Below are 19,576 nucleotides of genomic sequence, written 5' to 3' on the forward strand. Positions count from 1 at the left end.
TTGTTTGGGGCTACTTCAGATAATTGGTTTCTAGGCCAATTTACAGAAACTTTATTAATACAATTCATTTTAAAGACAGTAATACTATATTCTGCATCTGTCTTACTCCAGTGGAGCATCAAGATTTTATAGATAAGTTCCTAAACTTCTCTTTGCAAGGCTTGCCTAACTGAAGCAATAAAATCTAGCAGGGAAAAGTAAAAAGCCTTTCAATTTATCTTTCCTTTATTAGCTGGGCTTCCTGACATTGCTTACTTGAAACTGAGTGAAAAGCTTTGTTGTTCTCTCAGTTCCTGGAGGACTAGAGCCAATACTGAAGCACTGCTTCCTTTCTGTATCTCTGCTGTTGCTTCCAAAGGCCTGTTTGTACTACCAAAGTACATAGAATTCCTTTTCATTAGAGAAGAATCCTTTGTCATAAATCATTCAAAGTCCAGACAGACTGTTAGGGATTTTGGTCACATCTCTAAAGTGCTTCAAAAGCACAGGAGTCCAGTGTACTTGTGTACCCATGAATAGTTGAAAGGTTCATTTCTACCTCGACATGTCTTTTCTGTCTGAGAAATACACACATTTTATCCAGTTTGATATAAATAAAGCACTCAAAAAATGTAAAAAAAAAGAAAGCACAGGAGTTGAGGAAGTAGGGTAGTCTTTCTTCTTTTTGTCTTTCTTCTTTATTTAAAACAATTAACAAGTGCCCATTTAATAACTACTGTGTTCCCAGAACTGTCTTTAGAAAGTATAAAGTCTAATTGGAGAAACAAAGCTAATTCACAAAATTAATAGAAAACAATTCAAGACAGTATATAAAGAAGTACTAAACCATTAGATTAGTATTTTACAGTGACAGTGATCAAGTTGTCAAAGAAAATTTCTTGGCTAGGTGGGACTTATCCAGGCTTTTTGGGATGTGTAGTATTCATATGTGAGGAGAGAAGAAGGAAAGGTACTTTAGGTGAGGGAAAAAATACCATGGGTGAAGCCTGGAGGCAGGGATGCCCTTGACTTGTGAGTGGACAGTGAAGAGGCCACGCTGAATAGAGTGGGCCTTTCATGTTGGAATATAATTATCAACAAAATTGGATTAGTCAAATGGGGTCAGATTATGAAGACCTTGAAAATAAGCAGATAAATTTAAGACAAATTGTCTCAGAAGTCTGAAGCTATTAAAAGTCTTTGAGCAAGGAGTGATATGATGAAAGTGATATTTAGGGAATATTGACTTAGTGACAGTATACACTGTAGTTAGAAGAATCTGATATCAAGGAAACTAATCCAAGTATGAGGTGATGAGAAGATACACTGGATTGATGATAGTAAAAATTGAGTGAGAAAGAAGGATATAATAGTCATTTTAAACACCACCTGCAAGTCAGGTGTTGGCTGACTAGATATGAGATATGAATCAAGATAATGCCAACATTTAGAGAGACTAGGTAAATAATGCTGCCATTGATAAAAGCAGAGAAATTATAAAGGAAGATGCCAGTTGTAAAGGGGCATGTTGAGTTTATAGTGACAAAGAGGTTTCAAAATTGAAATGCCTAATAGTTGGGATGAGATATACAGCCATAGCTTGGGAAGAAGAATAAAATTAAGATCTAGATTTAAGTCACAAAGTTTTGATACTTGGAACATGGTCACACAACAAAAAACAGAAGTATCAATAGCAATAATAACTGCAATGTTTATTGAGCACTTTCTCTGTGCCATGCACTGAGCTAAGTCCTTTCAGTGCTTTATTTTGACATCTCCACAACAACCCTATTCAGGTAGGTACTGTTAATAGCCCCCATTTTATAGATGAAGAAGGTGATTCATTTTGTAGTCACAAAGCTAGTAAGCAACAGAATCAGGCCTCAAACCAGGTCTGTCAGTCTCCAAAACCTACATTACTAATAGCTGTGTATTTTTGTCAGGGAAAATTTTGTGCTGGTGAAATGAGAATGAACATATTAGTGATCACATTAAAATGTGAATTAGTTAAATTCTCATATTAAATATAGATTCCTAGGATAGGTAAAAGCAAAATCTAGCTAGATGCTACTTACAAAAGCTATCCCTAAAATAAAATTGTATGGAAAAACAGAAAATAAAGGAAAACATAAAGATATATCATGTAAACGCTAACAAAAAGAAAGCAATGATGGCAATATTAATATCAAAAATAGCAAATAGAATTCAAGGCACAAATCAGTAAATGGGATATAAAGGATATTTTATATTGATAAGAGTTATAGTACATGAAGACAGTGGAACATTTATAAATTTTTATATACTGAAGAATATCAATGAAATGCATAAAGCAGATATTTAGGAAAACTTAAGGACAATATGATAAATCCATTGTACAGTCATAGTGGGAAACGATAACATACCTCTATCATAATGTCACAGATCCATTATACAAAATCACTAAAGATATAGAGGATTAACAGACTTGATTTTTGTGTTTACGGGTGTATGTGAAAGTATACCCAGAAAGACAGAATACACAAAGAATGTTTATTTTTTAAAAATAGAAATAATATAGATGATATTGCCAGACATAGCACATAAAATTAATTAAAACAAAAATAATTTCTTAAAAACCTGACCATGAAGGAATTAAAATTTTTCAAATAATTCTTTGATTAAAGAGGAAATCAAATTTGAAATTATATAGTGTTTTAAAATGAAAAATGATACCACTACTAATCAAAACTTAAGAGATTTGGCCAAAGTCATATTTAGAAATTTTCATATTCTTGAATATTTTCACTTTTGAAAAAAAAAAGAGTTCTGTTTCCAGACAAAAAGGAATAGACACTTCTCCCTATTCTTCCTGCTAAGTACAGCTAAAAACCCTGGACATTACTCTAATACAAACATAAGAAGACTCTGAAAGTTGGAAAAAAGAAGGGAGACTGGCTAGGGACTTTGAACCTAAGAAATGACACAGCAGTGAATTTCCTGGGTTTTCCTTCTGCCTCATATATCCTGGACTGGGTGCTGGAGAAGTTATCATCCCAGAAACACAAATGGGTACAGATTTGAAAAGGTCCAGGAAAGACCTTCTGCCTCTAGCCAAAGGAACAGGAAAGGGACAGCCTAGCCAGACAGAAAACTTCTAGACAATAAATGTGTTCTAATCTACCCAAATACCACAGAAAAAAACTACAGCCCCATTCCCATCCCTATCAGCGAGGCTGTGTGGGGAACCTAGACTACTGCCTTCACACAGTTGTGAAGAGGTGCCCCCTCCCTCCTTAGGGATAGTGTCTGAGAAGAACTAGTGGGGAGCTTAGACTTTCATCCTTACTGAACAGTAGAGGAACTCCTTCCACACCCACCTAGCAGTAACAAGGCAGTGCTCCCTTCCCTGCTGCACAATATCAGAGGAGACTTGCTGAATCAGAAGATTCAATAAGATCCACAGTCTTGTAAGATGATACCCCAAATTTCCAGAATACAATAGAAAATCATTCATACCAATGCCCAGGAAAATCTCAACTTCAATGAGAAAAGATGATCAACAGATACCAATACCAGGATGACAAAGATGTTGGAATTACAACAAAGATTTTAAGGCAGTCATCATAAAAATACTTTACCAAGCAATTACAACCACACTTCAAACTTGAAAGTAGGAAGTCTCGGCAAAGAAATTGAAGAGATGGAGAACCAAATGAAAGTTTTAGAATTGAAAACTATAATAACTGAAATGAAAACTTACTAGATAGGCTCAGTAGCAGAAGAAAATAGACTGAACTTGAAGGTAGAACTATAGAAGTGAACAAGAGTAAAAACAGACTGAAAAATATGAACAGAGCCTCAGAGACCTATGGGACTAATAATGAAACATCTAGCATTCATGTTATGAGTCCCAGAAGGAGAGGAAAAAGAATATAGGGCTGAAAAAAGTATTCCAACTAATTATGGCTGAAAAAAATGGCAAAAGGCATAAACCTACAGATTCAAAAAGCTGAGAGAGTCCCAAACAGGAAAAACCCAAAGAAATCCATGCCAAAACATAATGATCAAACTCCTGAAAATTAAAGAAAAAGAAAAAATCCTGAAAGCGGTAAGAGAAATGATACATTGTCTATGTGGGAAAACAACTAGAATGACAGCAGATCTCATCAAAAACCCTGGAGAACAGAGGAAAGTGGCATAACATTTTTCAAGTGTTTAAAGAAAAGAATTAGTAAACTAAGAATTCTGTATCCAGTTAAAATGTACTTGAAGAATAAAGGGAAAAAAGACATTCTCAGGTGAAGCAAAAGTAAATGAATTTGTCTGAAGGAGATCTGCTCTAAAAGAATAGCTTAAAGGAAGTTCTTGAAATAAAAAGGAAATAATGCAAAATGGAATGTTGGAACATCAAGCAAGAAAAACAACAGTTGAAAGAGTAAGAATACAGGTAAATACAATAGACTTTCTCCACTTCAGTTTTCTAAATTATGTTTGACGTTTGAAGGGAAAATCATAACACTGTCTGATGTGGTTCTCAAAGTATGTAGAGGAGATCTTTAATGCAGTTATATATTGGGGGAGGTAAGGGACTGAAAAGGAAATAAGTTTTTTTTCAAGCATAAACATTGTAAAGCAATTATACTGCAATAAAGATGTAAAAAAAAGGAAATAAGGTTTTTACACATCACTTTAAACTTGTGAAATGTTGACACTAATAGACAATGATATATGTATAATGCATGTTTGTATATATTATGTAATACCTAGGGTAACCACTAAGAAGTCTATACAAGGAGATAAAGTAAAAAACACTATAGATAAATCAAAATGGAATTCTTGTGTTTCAGAAAGCAGGAAGAAAAAATAGAAGAACAGAGGAACAAACAAAAAACAATAAGTAAAATGGCAGACTCATTCCTAATATATCAATAATTACATTAACTGTAAATAGCCTAAATATACCAATTAAAAGACTGAGATTGGCAGAGTAGATTTTAAAATGACCCACATATATGCTGTCTCCATGAGATTCACTTCATATGTAACAATATAGGTAGACTAGAATAAAATAATGGAAAAAATATGCCATGTAAAATTAATTTTAAAAATCAGAAGTGGCCATGTTAATATCTGGTAAAATAGACTTCAGAATAAAGAGAAAAAATATAGATAATAAAAATAATGTTAAGAATGAGGAAGGGGATATAGCAACAGAAATGGAGGAGTCTTTACAAATTATAAAAGAATACCAAATACAATTTTATAAATCTAGATAAAATTGACAAATGTCTAGAAAAGTAAATAATATAAGAATAAGCTTAAGAAATAGAGACACATATAGAGAACAAACTTATGGATACCAAGGGGGTGGGATGAATTGGGAGATTAAGATTGACATATATACAGTACTATGTATAAAATAGGTAACTAATGAGAACCTACTGTATAGCACAGGGAAACTACTCAGTGCTCTGTGGTGACCTAAATGGGAAGGAAATCTGACAAAGAGAGGGTATATGTATACATATAACTGATTCATTTTGCTGTACAGCAGAAACTAACACAACATTGCAAAGCAACTGTACTCCAATAAAAATTAATTTAAAAAAAGAATAAGCTTAATAAGAAATATGCATAAAACTATGTAAAAAATTATAAAGCTAATAAAAAACATAAAAGAAGATTTTAATTACTAGAGAGACATACCATGTTGCTAGATGGAAATAGTTAATATTGAGAAGATGTTCATTCTTATTAACTTAATCTATCAATTCAGTGAATTCCAAATCAAAATAAAGACAAATTTTTATGAACAAGCTGAATCTAAATTGCATATGGAAGAGAAAATGTACAAGAATAACCAGATTTTTTAAAAACTAGAAACAAGAGAAGATAGATCCATTGGAATTACAATAATGATAAAGACAGCAATCCAAATAGCAGCAAAAGAATATAAATAAATACATTTGGGAAAATCATTCATTTAGGCCTGCTACTTTACATTTTATGCAAAATTAAATTCTAAATAGATTAAACAGCTAAGCAACAAGAAAAACTATAAAAGTATTAGAAGAAAGTATGGAAGAATGTTTTTGTGATCTTGGGCTGAAGAAAGCTGTACTTTGCAAGATGCAGAAAGGAAAACTTGACAGATTTTAAAACATGAAAATCTAAATTAATCTTTGTTTCTAAATAAATATTTTATACAAAAATGAAGTGTGGTTGAGGCTGAAAGACAAATAATAAAGTAGATAAAATATTTGCCATACATATGATAGAGAAAAGGGTAATAGTCACAAAACATAAAGAGGCCTTGAAAGTCAATTGAAAAAAAAAAGATTAGTTTTTAAAAACATGGGAAAAGAGCTTTCCAACCCAAGCCTGGCAGAATGGCTCCTGCAAAGAAGGGTGGCGAGAAGAAGGGCCAGTCCGCCATCAACGAGATAGTGACCAGAGAATACACTATCATCATTCACCAGCGCATCCATGGAGTGGGTTTCAAGAAGCATGCCCCTCGGGCACTCAAAGAAATCTGGAAATTTGCCGTGAAGGAGGTGGGAACTCCAGATGTACACATTGACACTGAGCTCAACAAAGCTGTCTGGGCCAAAGGAATAAGGAATATCCCATACCATGTCCATGTGCGGTTGTCCAGAAAACATAATGAAGATGAAGATTCACCAAACAAGCTCTATACATTGGTTTCCTATGTACTTGTCACCACTTTCAAAAATCTACAGACAGTTAATGTGGATGAGAACTAACAGTTGATTGTCAAAGTTTTCGAACCACCAAAAAAAAAAAAATGGGAAAAGAACATGAACAGGCAGTTCATAAAAGAAATACAAATAGCCAGTCTATACATGAAAACATGCTCAATCTTACTAGTATTAAAATTAAAACAATGTATTTTTTAACGTATCAGATAAACAAAGATTAAAAAGATTATTAACACCATTGTTGTTAAAGATGTGGGGAAATAATCACTTTCTATACTGATGGTAGACATAGTGGCACAACTTTTTTAGTGTGCAGTTTGGCAGTCTATAAAGTTTTTAGTAAGTGTTCCCTTTGTTCTAACAGTTCTACTTGTAAGAATTTATCCTAAGGAAATAATAGAAAAATTGCATCACAGTGTTGTTTATAATACAACAGTCTAAATATCTGTTATGGAATCATTTTTAGCTTTTGCAAAGAATTAGTTAGAAAAAGTGGATCACAAAAGAGTATGTGTAGTATGATCCCCTTCACATAAAGTTGGATAATTGTTAGCCTTCTAAATATTTTTTATGCCTACACACATGTAAACCAAAGCTCATTGGATGAGATAATGTATAAAATGTTCAGCACAGTACTCAGCACATAACATTCAACATATGGTTGCTGTTGTTATTATTGTCAGCATTCAGTAATCATTCTGTGTTCTGCAATCAGGCAATGTGCTAAATACTTACAATAAATAAGATACTGTCTGTGAGGAACTCTCCTCTCTTGGTCATCATCCCTTACCATTTCCCATGCTGCACAGCGTCATTGGCTCTCAGATGAAGTGTTGAAATACAGGGTGGTCAACGAGGACTGTCTCATTTGTACCATCACCACCAGAAAGTTGGTGTAAAATAATTGAAAGATTCCCCTTATTTCAAAGTTAAAACCACAAAGATTGTTTTAAAATTCTCTTCATTTTAAGATGAAGATGGAACCAGCTTGAATTCAAGTATCCTGGCAGCACTCCGAAAAATGCAGGATGGCTATTTTGGTGGGGCAAGGTAAGTGACCTCTATGCACTCAGTAGTGAAATGTGAAATTTGGATGCTGGGTATAGTAATGGTAGACTTGTGATGCCTTTCTCTGTATCTTTAGCAACATATACCCATCCTATTCCAGGAGCTGGTATTTGATAGATTGAATCAAGGAATTTAATGTTAAAGAGAAGGGTTGGAATTTTTCCCCACCCTGTTCTTTGCCTACACCCCATAAATTCAGTGGATCAGGAAACTTACCCTGGAAGGAAGGAAGAATGGAAGGGAGGGAGGGAAGGAGGGAGGAAAGTAGGTTACTGGACTAGTCAATTCTCACTGCTTTTCTTTTTTCCCTAAGTTTTTATTTTGAAAAATATCAAGTAGACACAAATATGCAAGAATCTTATTGAATACCATATACCCTCCCTCAGAACTCACCTGTTGTTAACATCTGTCCCACTTGTGTGTTCTCTCTCCCCCATTCCCTCCCTTCCTTCCTCTCCTCCCTCCCTTCCTCTCTTGTTCCCTACCCTTCTCCCTCTCTCACACATACATATGTGCGCACGCACACACACGCACACACACACACACACAGGCACACACACTTTTTTTGCTAAAGTGTGTGAGAGTTAGTCAGAGATATCATGACTCTTTAACCCTAAATACTTCAGTTTCTGTCTTCTAAGAAAGAGGGCATTCTCATACATGACTACAATATAATCAGCACACTCAGAAAAGTTAATATTGATACGATACTATTATCTAATACGGAGTCCATATTCAAAATTACCCAGTTGTCTCAATAATGTTTTCCCATAGCTTTTTTCCCACTCCAGCTCCAATGAAAGATCACTCGTTGGCTTTTAGTTATTATATCTCCTTGATGTCTTTTAATCTAGAGCAATTCCCCAGCCGTTTGTTAATATTTCATTACAATTTTCATTACAGTTTTAAAGAAAGAAGGTCAGTTATTTTGCAGAATGTCTCTCAGTTTGTTTAAAATGTTATCTTCTGAGTCACTTTCCCCTGTCTGAGTTTACTCATTGGTGACCTCACAATGGACGTGTCTATTGCTTGCCAGCCCTTCCATTGGGAGAGCACTTCTCTCCATATTCTTCATAATCCTCCATTCGTGTCTAGATTCCATTATGCTTTCCGCAACAATCTTTGACCAAATGGCTTTATCTTCCATTGATCAATCAGTTATTACTAATGGGGTTGTAAAATCGTGATTCTGTGTTTCTATCATTCTTTGTACATGTATTAGTTGGAATCCTTCTGTTAAAAAAAAAAGCTCTCCCTTACCCCCTTTAATTTTGTAGTTTTATTGCCAGCATAGAGTCATAAATTCTTATTTTATTTTTATGTCATGCTTCATTCCATTGTCTATTTCAGTGTACATATTATTCAAGATCTGGCCATTGGGAGCCCCCTCAAGCTGACTTCTTTAGAAAATCAGTACTATTGACTTTCCCTTTGGGTTTGGTTTTGCAATTGGCTTTATAAGTAGGGGAAGATATGGCTTACAATCTACTATAATTCTTAAAATTGTCAGATACCATTTTTTTCTTTTCAAAATGGTCTTTTTGAGTATTTTTTGAAATGATATGACAGATTTGTGGTGATTTATCTTCATTCTGTCCTAGCTTCTCTTGCAGCCAATGGAAGTTTTTGCCAGATATTTGGCATAGTTAGCAATATAGTATGTGGCAGTGAAAGCGAGCAAAACTGATCTGCTGGTGGATTGTGAACCCATAATTGTAGTCTTTATTAACATAGTACCCTAACCTATACTACGCTATGTCTAGGAGTGCTGTAAATTTTCACTTTTACAAAATTTGTACTAATGTATAAACGTTAGTAATCCCCCAACAGAACATTCTAGATATCCTTTTTATCACTAAACTGTTGTTGTTTTGAAAATGATTTCCTCTGATTTTCTGTTTTCTGTTTACCCTGTTAATTGTCAGGATTCAAACAGGTAAACTGTCAGAGTTTTTGACAACATCTTGCTGCACACATTTGAGCTTTATGGAACCTGGACCTGAGGGTAAATTGTACAGTGAAGATTATGATGACTATGATAATGAGCTGGAATCTGGTGACTGGATGAATGGCTATGGTTCAACCAGTAATGGTAAGAAGGCTTCATAAATGCACTGGCCTTACTGGACAAGAATGCAAAGTATTGTTGAGCATCCTCCTTAATATTTCTCCTGCCAGCAGTCTCACTCCTATTTAATACACCTAATACACCTTTTGTTTGGCTTTACTTTTCATTCTTCTACTTACCTTTGGTTTCTGGTCTAATATCCCTGTGGTGATTGTGGAGTATAGAGTTGGACTATCCCTTACTAAGGTTAGGGGAGATTTCTCTCCCAGGTACATAAAATGACTGGTACTTTAAAAATGGGAGGAAGCAATGGTGAGTGAGAGATATTTAATCAAGTATGTAGTAGGAACACTAGACATATACGTACTGCTTTTTGACATTAAAAAGCATAAAAAGTATAAAATTCCATCAGAGTTCTTTTATATAGAATATTACATAATCTATAATTTTATATTCTAATATATTCTATATATTCTAATTTTATATAGTTCTTTTATATAGAATATTATAGGGGTACATCAGAATCTCTGGGGAGGTCTGCGTAGTTTGAAAAACCCGATTTGGTACGCCTATTGCTTTCATATTACAACTAGACAAATAACGCAGAACAAAATCTAATTGGCTTCTATGAATACAAAGATGATATAGTGAGAAAGCATCGTGGGGGCCTGACAAACACCCTAAAGTGTTAAAATGCTGACCTAGGCAGAGCAAACATTACATTATTTGAATCCCACAGAGAGAAGGGCCAGTGGGAGTGAATTATTGTTCTAGTTATGTAAAACATGGTTTGCCTTTCACTGTCTGGTTTTCTGATTGTTAAGCCTATATCTTAAGGCAGTCAGTTTCTTTATCTTAAGAGTGGTGTGTTGGAGAGAAGAAAAATAAATAAATTAGCTTTCCTTAGTGAGCTAGCAAGCATAATCTCATATACAATAAACCAAAACACTAGCAGTCAGAAGGACTATTTTCTCATTTGGGCTCAGCATTTACTCACCTAAGTACCGTTTAATTCACTCTGTTTTTGTAAGTTCTAAAATAGTGTGAATTTCTTTGTTTGAAGAGTACATTAAATACAAGATTATTTCCTGTTATCAGTAATACCCAAAGTCATGATATCTATCTTGGCATAAGCTGAAATATTTTGAAAACCAAATAAGACTGGTCAGATATTGAGGTTGTTTGCTATTGCATAGGTAGTTGTGATTTACATCTGTAGCACTCATTCTCTTAGATTGCTTTCTTAAATATATCTCTTTAATGATATGTTTTACTAAGCTTGATATTATGCATTCTGGGTCACTTTCCCCTGTCTGGGTTTACTCATTGGTGGCCTCACAATGGACGTGTCTGTTGCTTGCCAGCTGTTCCATGGGGAGAGCGCGTCTCTCCATATTGTTCATAATCCTCTACTCAAGTGTCTAGATTGTATTCAAGGTTATAATATTTGTCATTAAGATGTCACTGAGTATGAGGTCCACTCCTGCAGCTCTGCTAGTTCCCATTAGTCACATCAGAGTACAGAAAGACATCTGGAGAGTTCCCCAGAGGTAATCAAAATCCAGATGATACATGACTGACGTAGCAAACTTCAGTATTGATCCAAACATTGGGCTTTTCCAACTATAAATGTTGCAAGTGTTCATGTAAAATCTGAAATGTTAAGCAGCCACAAGATATATGTATTTTTTTTGTTTCCATTATCCATAGTCAGAGAGAATGTTATAGAAGGTGTGGGAGGGAGGGAGAGACCAAGAGGATAAGGACTATATCTGTCTTCTTCAGCACTGAAACCTCAGCACCTAGTACACCACCTGGTCCATAGTGGGCAGTAAATATTTGGTGAATAAATGAAGGGGGTAACAAAAAAGACCAACGTGTGGTCAGTAGTCCTTTTGACACCAGTGCCACATGGAGCTTGTTTTTTCTTTAGCAATTGTAGCTGCCATTTGTGGAATCTGTCTGTTTTCAGCTAGGCTCAATGTTTAGTAGAAGATTTTTGCCCTTCCCCACAAGTCTCCTCATACCAGTGAGACTCAAAGGGCCCTATTCTACTCCTCCACCACAACTGCCACCACCACTACCATCACACACACATACATAGATTATGAAATGCTCCACCTGGCCTATAATAAGCTCATACTACTTTCAGGGAACCTAATATTGTCTCAACAAAGTTGAAGAACAGGTGGATCCTGGTAAATAGCCATAGTTTCTGAATAGTAAAGCTACGAGATTGTATAATGATCACCAGCTATTTTCCCCCATGAGCTAAAACAACCTGGTTTTGGTGCTGTGTTGTGGGCACAGGAGCCAATCATTCTGTTTGGTGGGGTAGATTGTGAAGTAACTAAAATGTTTATTTTTTTCTCTCCCCCCTCCCCCCACTAACCTTGCAGCTCGCTGTGGTGATGAAGTTGCTCGTTATTTAGATCACCTTTTGGTGCACACGGCTCCCCATCCTAAAGTAGCCCTTACCTCACAGAAGGGGGGGATAAATCGGTTCCGAGCTGCTGTGCAGACAACCTGCGATTTAATGTCCTTGATGACCAAGGCCAAGGAGCTGCATGTACAGAGTGAGTAATGCCATGACTCACTGGAGTCATGTGAGTCATGACTGACTCACATGACTCACAACACTCCATCCTGGGGGTGGAGTGTTTATTACAGTGTAGTCAGGAACTTTGTTTTGTTCACTGCTTTATCCCAGCATCTCAGACAGCACCTAGAACATACTAGATGCTCAAATATTTGTAAAATTAATGAATTTTTACAATTAAAAATGGGTAATTAATGGGTATAGTTTTGCTATAGATAGTGCTGTGTAGTCTGGTTTAACCAGTTACATAGCAAGAAGAGACAGAACAAGAGACATGGAGCATATTCAGTTTTAACATCAAAGTATTAAAATGTGGAAAGGATTTTTTCCTCCTTTGGAAAAGTTACTAATTTGGAAGTAATTTTATTTAAAGAGAAAGCATTGCAGACTATTACAAGATAGCCTTGCAATGGAAAGGGAGATATTCTCCCTTAAGTAAGCTAAATCTGGTTCCTTAGGCCAGCTGTAACTTATACAGTCAGTTGTTCCAGCAGTGTAGAGCTGTATTTGTCAACTACAGTATCATTCTTCAACAGCTTTACCATTCTTCTCCCCAAGACTACTATCCTCCCTCAGTAGTATTCACAGTGGAGGATGTCTTCTACCACACATTGCCAGGAGTAGTCATGGTTCCTAAGAGTGTTCAGTACCTGTATGATAGTTGCATATGAAGGGACAGAAGGGCTCCTTGGCCATACCTAGAGGACCTAAATGTTAACATTTCACAGATGATGAGAATGATTGAGATGCATGATCACACTGTCTAAAATTTTATTGACCATTACTAAACAAAGATATTAAGCATGATCATTGGGGAATCATTTAACAGTTAGAAAAGGGAAAAGCTTAGCATACATAGCCTTTGCGTATGCTTCCTTGACAAAGGGCTTATGCAAAGACATCAGCTTTATTAAGTTATACTTCTTGATTGTGAATCAGGAAACTTGAGCTTAATTCCCAGCTCTGCTACTTACTTGCTTGAACAGTTATCTGAGCTCTGTATCTCTCTTTCTCTATCTGTAAAATGGCAAAAATGACAAGAGAGTCTCTCCTTAGAGGTTACGGTAAGTGTTTCAACAATGAACTGTAAGTAAAAATCTTAGGAATATCTCGAAGTTGGTCAGCCACTACATTTTTTGATTCCCTAGATAGGGTCATCCGTTTATCTGTTCTCAAGCAATTCCAACTGCTAGCAGCCAGATATTCTTCTGAGAGAGTCCAGAAAATATAAAATGTAACTGGGTTCTTTCTGTTATATGTGGTATTCTATTAAAGTATCAGTGATGGCACCATTGTGGTATTGATTACGTTTGTAGAATTTAATATCTTATATGTCCAGCTGATGCTATAATTCTAGATATTCCATTCAAAATATGTTGATTGATTGATTGAATATCCTTTGATTTATCTGACCTTCATATTTCTTTTCTTTGCTATTACCAAGAAAGGGTAAACTTCTCATTCTTGTTCTATAAAGAACCAACCCATATGTAACTTCATTGTTGAGGTCAACTGTGCATTTTTATTAATCTCTTAATTATCTAAGCTTTTCCATAAATATCAACCTCTTGCAGATGTACACATGTATCTTCCTACAAAGATATTTCAGGCTTCCCGGCCTTCACTCAACTTACTTGACTTACTTCATGCACCACAAGAGGACCAGGTAAATTTGCACAGGAGGTATTTCTATCAGCTTTTTGCAAAACTGCCATTCTTACAGAAAATAATAGAACTAGCCATTATGGTTTCTACTAGTAACTGGTGGTAGGCAAAATGCCACCATGGTGAAGATATATGTCCTTTTTAGTTCACTTTTTAAATGGGCAAGTTTTTCTAGTCAGGCTTAAGAAAACTAGATTGCTGTATCATGCATTCTGAAGGTGTCATTGTTTTTGCTTTACTTTTTGTCAGAATTTAGGAAACTCTTATGGAAAAGGTTTAGAAAGTGAAAAGATCAACACTCTAGGGCGTTATTTAAGGTGAGCACTTGTGGATTTTTTTTTGTCTTTTCTCAAACTAAAGGTTCCCTCTGTTCGTGTAGAAATACATCTTCCTAGAGACCCATCTGGGGAGGTGGACTTCAAAGCACTGGTTTTACAGTTGAAGGAGACCTCCAGCTTACAGGAGCAAGCTGATATCCTCTACATGCTACATACTATGAAGTAAGTGATGGATATTATCAATCTACTTTCATGATCATATAGAAAACGAAGTATAGCATAGTAAGTATAGCACTGCTCTGGAGTCTCACTGATGTGGATTTGAATAGTTTTGCAACCTACCCACTGTGTAACTTTAAAGTCTCAATTGTCCTCATTTATAAAATTTGGATTATACCCACCTCATAGAATTGTTTTAAAGATTAAAATAAGATAAAATATCTGCAGTCTCTAATACAATGCCTGGTACATAGTAAGTGACTAATAACATAAACATTATTATCATTATTATGGTTATTTTAAGCCTCCATTATTTGGTAAAATCTATAGATAAATAAATTTTAACTCAAAAGAAGTAAAAATATGGAGGCTTACAGGAAAAAAAAAGTAGCATTAGTGAGTGTTTGCTGTGTGTCAGGCACCCTCTGCTAGGTACATTTTATCTAGGTACCTCTAACTCTACGTACCTTGAACTCCTCTTTCCTGTCCCCCAAATTCCCCCACAAAATTACCTGTTCTTCCTCATTTATTCATGTTGTCAGCACCATGAAGAGGCAGCATGGACCCCCGCCCTCCCCTAATTGGTTTTGGATGTCATGACTGATGATGCCATACACATACCAGAAGGGTGTGGGTCCTTAAAAAGCAGGGAAAGAGGCTGGATTTGGAATTTTATTATGATTAGGAGGTGAGACTGGGATGAGGGTTCATTCTCAACAGCACCAAAAGAGGGAACACTCAGACTTTTTTATCAACTTGCCCAGGAGTTGGCTGGAAAGGAAAGGGGAATGGTAGGACTTGAAAGCAGTCAGCAGTCAAATATCAAAAATGGAGTCGCAAAAAAAGAAAAAAAAGTGGAGTCGCTCCTATGAAATTCTCCATCTCTATTGTTGGAATCAACACCTACCTAATCATCAAGCCTTCTCCCTATATCCAGTTAATCACCAAGTCTGTCCAGTTTTACCTCTAAATATTTATCTTCTGCATCTCTAATATTGCTGCCTTCATTCAGACCTATGTCTCTCCCTAGGACTATTGCTACAGTTTCCTAACAAGTCTTTCTACTTCAATCTAGTTTTCCTCAAACGCATCCTCAACAGAGGAGGGAGAGTAACTTTGATGATGTTGCCGAAATGCCCAGGCTTACACAAAAGTAGAGAGAATAGTGTGATGAACACTTCTGGACCCATCTCCCAGCCTGAACAACTAGAAACTCATGGTTAATCTTGTCACATCTATATTCTCATTCTCTCTTCCTCCTGGATTATTTTGAAGAGGATACACCAAACATTTTATCATTTTATTCTTAAATATTTCAGTATTATTTCTAAAAGACAAAAACCTCTTAAAACATAACCACAATGGGACTTCTGGTTCTGGACAAGATAGAGTAAATGCATTTCTCTCTGTTCCTCCTGCTAGGTACAGGAGGACATTATTTATAAAACAAACATAACAAGATGTTGAAAGGTGGAGAGAAGGCAGCAGGCTGGCTAAGGACCTCATGATTCGAGGACTGAGAGGGTGCTGACGTCCCCAGGTTTTCTTTGTTGCCTCACTGGGTGCTGGAGAAGCCAGCAGCCTGAAAAGGCCAGTCAGTGGGCACAGACAACAAAAGCCCTAAGGAAAACCCGTTCTTCCCAGACAAAGGGCTAGGAAAGAGGCACTCTAGCAACACAGACAACTTTTAAACAATAACCACTCTATTCCAGCCAAGCACCAGAGAAAAATCTGTGGTGCTACCCCTGTCAACAAAGGCTGAGTGGAAAGCCCAGACTTCTGCTCTCACCAAGGCAGGCACTGCTCCACCTTTCTCACTGCCAGGGGAGTGTCAAAGAAGGCTAGGTAGGGATTTGGGACTTTCATCCCCTCTAGGTGGTAATGAAGTCCCCTTGGCCTGACTCCAGAGTCTATGCCATTTCCATCAGATTATGGTGTTTAATGAGTAAGTAAAAAAGGAAGCTGAAAAGCCCGCCAGCACTAAAGTCAAAGTTTTACACATCCAATTTTATTAAAAATAGCCCAAACATATTTTAAGCCATTTAGGGCCTGCCTGCTTTGTATCCTCCTCAAAACTCAACCTGCATCTGCTAGCAAGAGATAAGCCCTGGGCCATGAGTGTCCCAAACCATTGCTGCCATTCAGAACTTTCTAACCTAGAGCCTCCCCACAGTGCTACTGAGGGACTACACCTAGACCTGTAACCCCCCTCCTCCCCTCTTCCCTGGGAGTTCCCTTGCCCTCCTCCTGTTATGGATGGTAGAACTTGTGCCTTATATAAGCCTCCTGACAGTCTGATGCTGGGAGGGACTTTGCCTCTCATACAACCCTGTCCAAGTGCCAACTGTTAAAGCTTGTTATGTGCTACTACCAAGAAAAAGACATGGGTTTTATTACCCCGATACCTCTATTCCTTTCCTTTTTCCTTTAGGATAAGCAGTCTGTTCAAAAAGTATCAGTTGAATACTTATGTACCAGTCACAATGCTAAATGCAGAGTAATGAAAAGATAGAGAAGGTGAGAAGAGATAAGGGTTAAGGACAGAATGACTAATGACTGTAGCTTGAATGAAAACTGAAGATTCAGCAGGGTCATTGGGATAGGCAAGCAAAGGCTTGAAACACTCATGCTTTCCTACCAATTCAGATAGTCCATGGTTGACTGCCAATTCTTCCACTCCTAACACGAGTTTTCTTCATCTAATCCTGTACATACTAACTTCACCATAACATCTGATCAAAACCTGTAATCTCACTAGAACTAGTTACTCTAGTATCAAACCACTTGAGTAGATTGTTTGATGTGCTGCATGGTTTTTAATACACTTGGAATTCTGCCCAATATCCCTTGTGGATTTGAGTAGAAACTGGGAGGTGGGGTTTCCTATGTCTGTTGACTAGTATTCCTTCTGTGAGTTGTCTGTTCATAACCATTGTTTGCTCTCCATTGGGTTATTTATATTTTCCTTATAGTAATATTATATATTCCTATTTTGTTTGTTATATTTGTTGCAGATATTTTGTCCAAGGAATTTGTGTTTTAACTTTGTTCATATGCTTTTCTCTATGCAAAACTTTAGTTTTTTAAAAAAAATATTTATTTATTTACTTATTTGGCTGCACCGGGTCTTAGTTGCAGCACGCAACATCTTCGTTGTGGCGTGGGGGATCATTAGTTGTGGTACGTGGGATCTTTAGTTGCAGCATGTGGTGTCTAGTTCCCCGACCAGGGATCGAACCCCGGCCCCCTGCCTTGGGAGCGTGGAGTCTTAACCTCTGGACCACCAGGGAAGTCCCAAAAGTTTTGTTTTATATAGTCTTTTCTTTTTTGGCTTCTGAGTTTCTTATCATGCATGGGGAGAACCTTCTCCCCTCCCAGAATTTAAAAATATTTTAAATACCTTTAAGAATTTTAAAAAATTTAAGTCCTTAATCTACTCAGAATTCATTTTTATGTCTTCTTACTCAACATGTCTAAAGTCAAATTCAGTCTTTACCAGAAACCTACTACTGCCTGACGCTTTTCATGGTATTATCATTCTTTCAGTCACCCAGACTTGAAATTGTGTCAACATCAAGTCCTTCTAATCCCCTGCCTCTCCCTACCACATCACCACCACTACTGTTGGGAATCAGTGACCAAACCTATATCCTCTATAATCTAACTTTCAACCTTTACCATTGCTCCCCCATCACAATGTGAATACTGCCACCAAAACAGCCTGCTACTTATCACATCCAAAACAAAGCCTGTACATGACCACTTTCAGACCTTGGTTCATGTTTTTTCCTCTGTCTGGACTACTCTCCTTTTACCACATCCCATCTCTCTTCGTTGGAATTCTAGCTATCCATCAAGACCTGGATCATCTGTCACCTCCATGAAACTTTCTCTGATACCTAGGAATAAAAAGGATCTTCCCTGATTATGAGATCTCATAACATTTATTTTCATATTATTTATTTTTATTTTGACTATTTCAAACTTAGAGAAAAGTTGTAAGGATAGTACAAAAAAAAGTTCTGAGAAAACCATAATTCAAAAAGTCATGTACCACAGTGTTCATTGCAGCTCTATTTACAATAGCCAGGACATGGAAGCAACCTAAGTGTCCATCAACAGATGAATGGGTAAAGAAGATGTGGCACATATATACAGTGGAATATTAGCCATAAAAAGAAACAAAATTGAGTTATTTGTAGTGAGGTGAATGGACCTAGATTCTGTCATACAGAGTGAAGTAAGTCAGAAAGAGAAAAACAAATACCGTATGCTAACACATATATATGGAGTCTAAAAAAAAGAAAAACAAATGGTCATGAAGAGCCTAGGGGCAGGATGGGAATAAAGACACAGACCTACTGGAGGATGGACTTGAGGATATGGGGAGGGGGAAGGGTAAGCTGTGACAAAGTGAGAGAGTGGCATGGGCATATATACACTACCAAACTTAAATTAGATAGCTAGTGGGAAGCAGCCGCATAGCACGGGGAGATCAGCTCGGTGCTTTGTGACCACCTCGAGGGGTGGGATAGGGAGGGTGGGAGGGAGGGAGACGCAAGAGGGTAGAGATATGGGAACATATGTCTATGTATAACTGATTCACTTTGTTATAAAGCAGAAACTAACCATTGTAAAGCAGTTATACTCCAATAAAGTTTAAAAAAGTAATAAAATTAAATTAAAAAAAGAAAAAAGTTCTGGATATCCTTCACCCAGATCCCTCAGATATTCACACTGAGTTTTAATATCTCTCTCCCCCCCTGCCTCCCTCCCTTCCTGTCTTGTTCTTCATCATCTCATCATCACCATCACCACACACACATTTTTTTTCTGAACCATTTGACAGTATGTGGCAAACATGATCCCCTTCTACCCCCAGATACTTCAGTGTGTATTTCCTAAAGACTAGGAATTCTCTTATATAAGCACAGTATAATTGCCAAAATCAGAAAATTAATGTTAATATAATACTGTTATCTAATCTACAGACCTTAGTGAG

At 36.6% G+C, this 19,576-nt stretch overlaps 2 protein-coding genes across 4 annotated transcripts in view; both read left to right on the forward strand.

The window, feature by feature from the left end:
* The window catches only part of PHKA1 (phosphorylase kinase regulatory subunit alpha 1), a 131,135-nt gene that overhangs the window by 85,379 nt on the left and 26,180 nt on the right, over positions 1-19,576 (forward strand). For all 3 annotated transcript variants that reach the window (XM_060002654.1, XM_060002655.1, XM_060002656.1), the window contains exons 17-21: positions 7,649-7,727; positions 9,671-9,837; positions 12,213-12,389; positions 13,987-14,078; positions 14,438-14,577. In XM_060002654.1, the coding sequence (XP_059858637.1) occupies positions 7,649-7,727; positions 9,671-9,837; positions 12,213-12,389; positions 13,987-14,078; positions 14,438-14,577 (655 nt within the window). The remainder of the gene's footprint in view (positions 1-7,648; positions 7,728-9,670; positions 9,838-12,212; positions 12,390-13,986; positions 14,079-14,437; positions 14,578-19,576) is intronic.
* Positions 6,316-6,722, forward strand: LOC132417939 (large ribosomal subunit protein eL31-like). Its single transcript, XM_060001816.1, has one exon. The coding sequence runs from the start codon at positions 6,348-6,350 to the stop codon at positions 6,720-6,722; it is 375 nt and encodes a 124-aa protein (XP_059857799.1). The 5' UTR covers positions 6,316-6,347.

Source organism: Delphinus delphis, chromosome X (genome assembly GCF_949987515.2).
Source record: "Delphinus delphis chromosome X, mDelDel1.2, whole genome shotgun sequence".
Classification (NCBI taxonomy): domain Eukaryota; kingdom Metazoa; phylum Chordata; class Mammalia; order Artiodactyla; family Delphinidae; genus Delphinus; species Delphinus delphis.

Coding starts and splice junctions, on each gene's coding strand:
- LOC132417939 (XM_060001816.1), top strand. CDS start 6,348: ATGGCTCCTGCAAAGAAGGGTGGCGAGAAGAAGGGCCAGTCCGCCATC.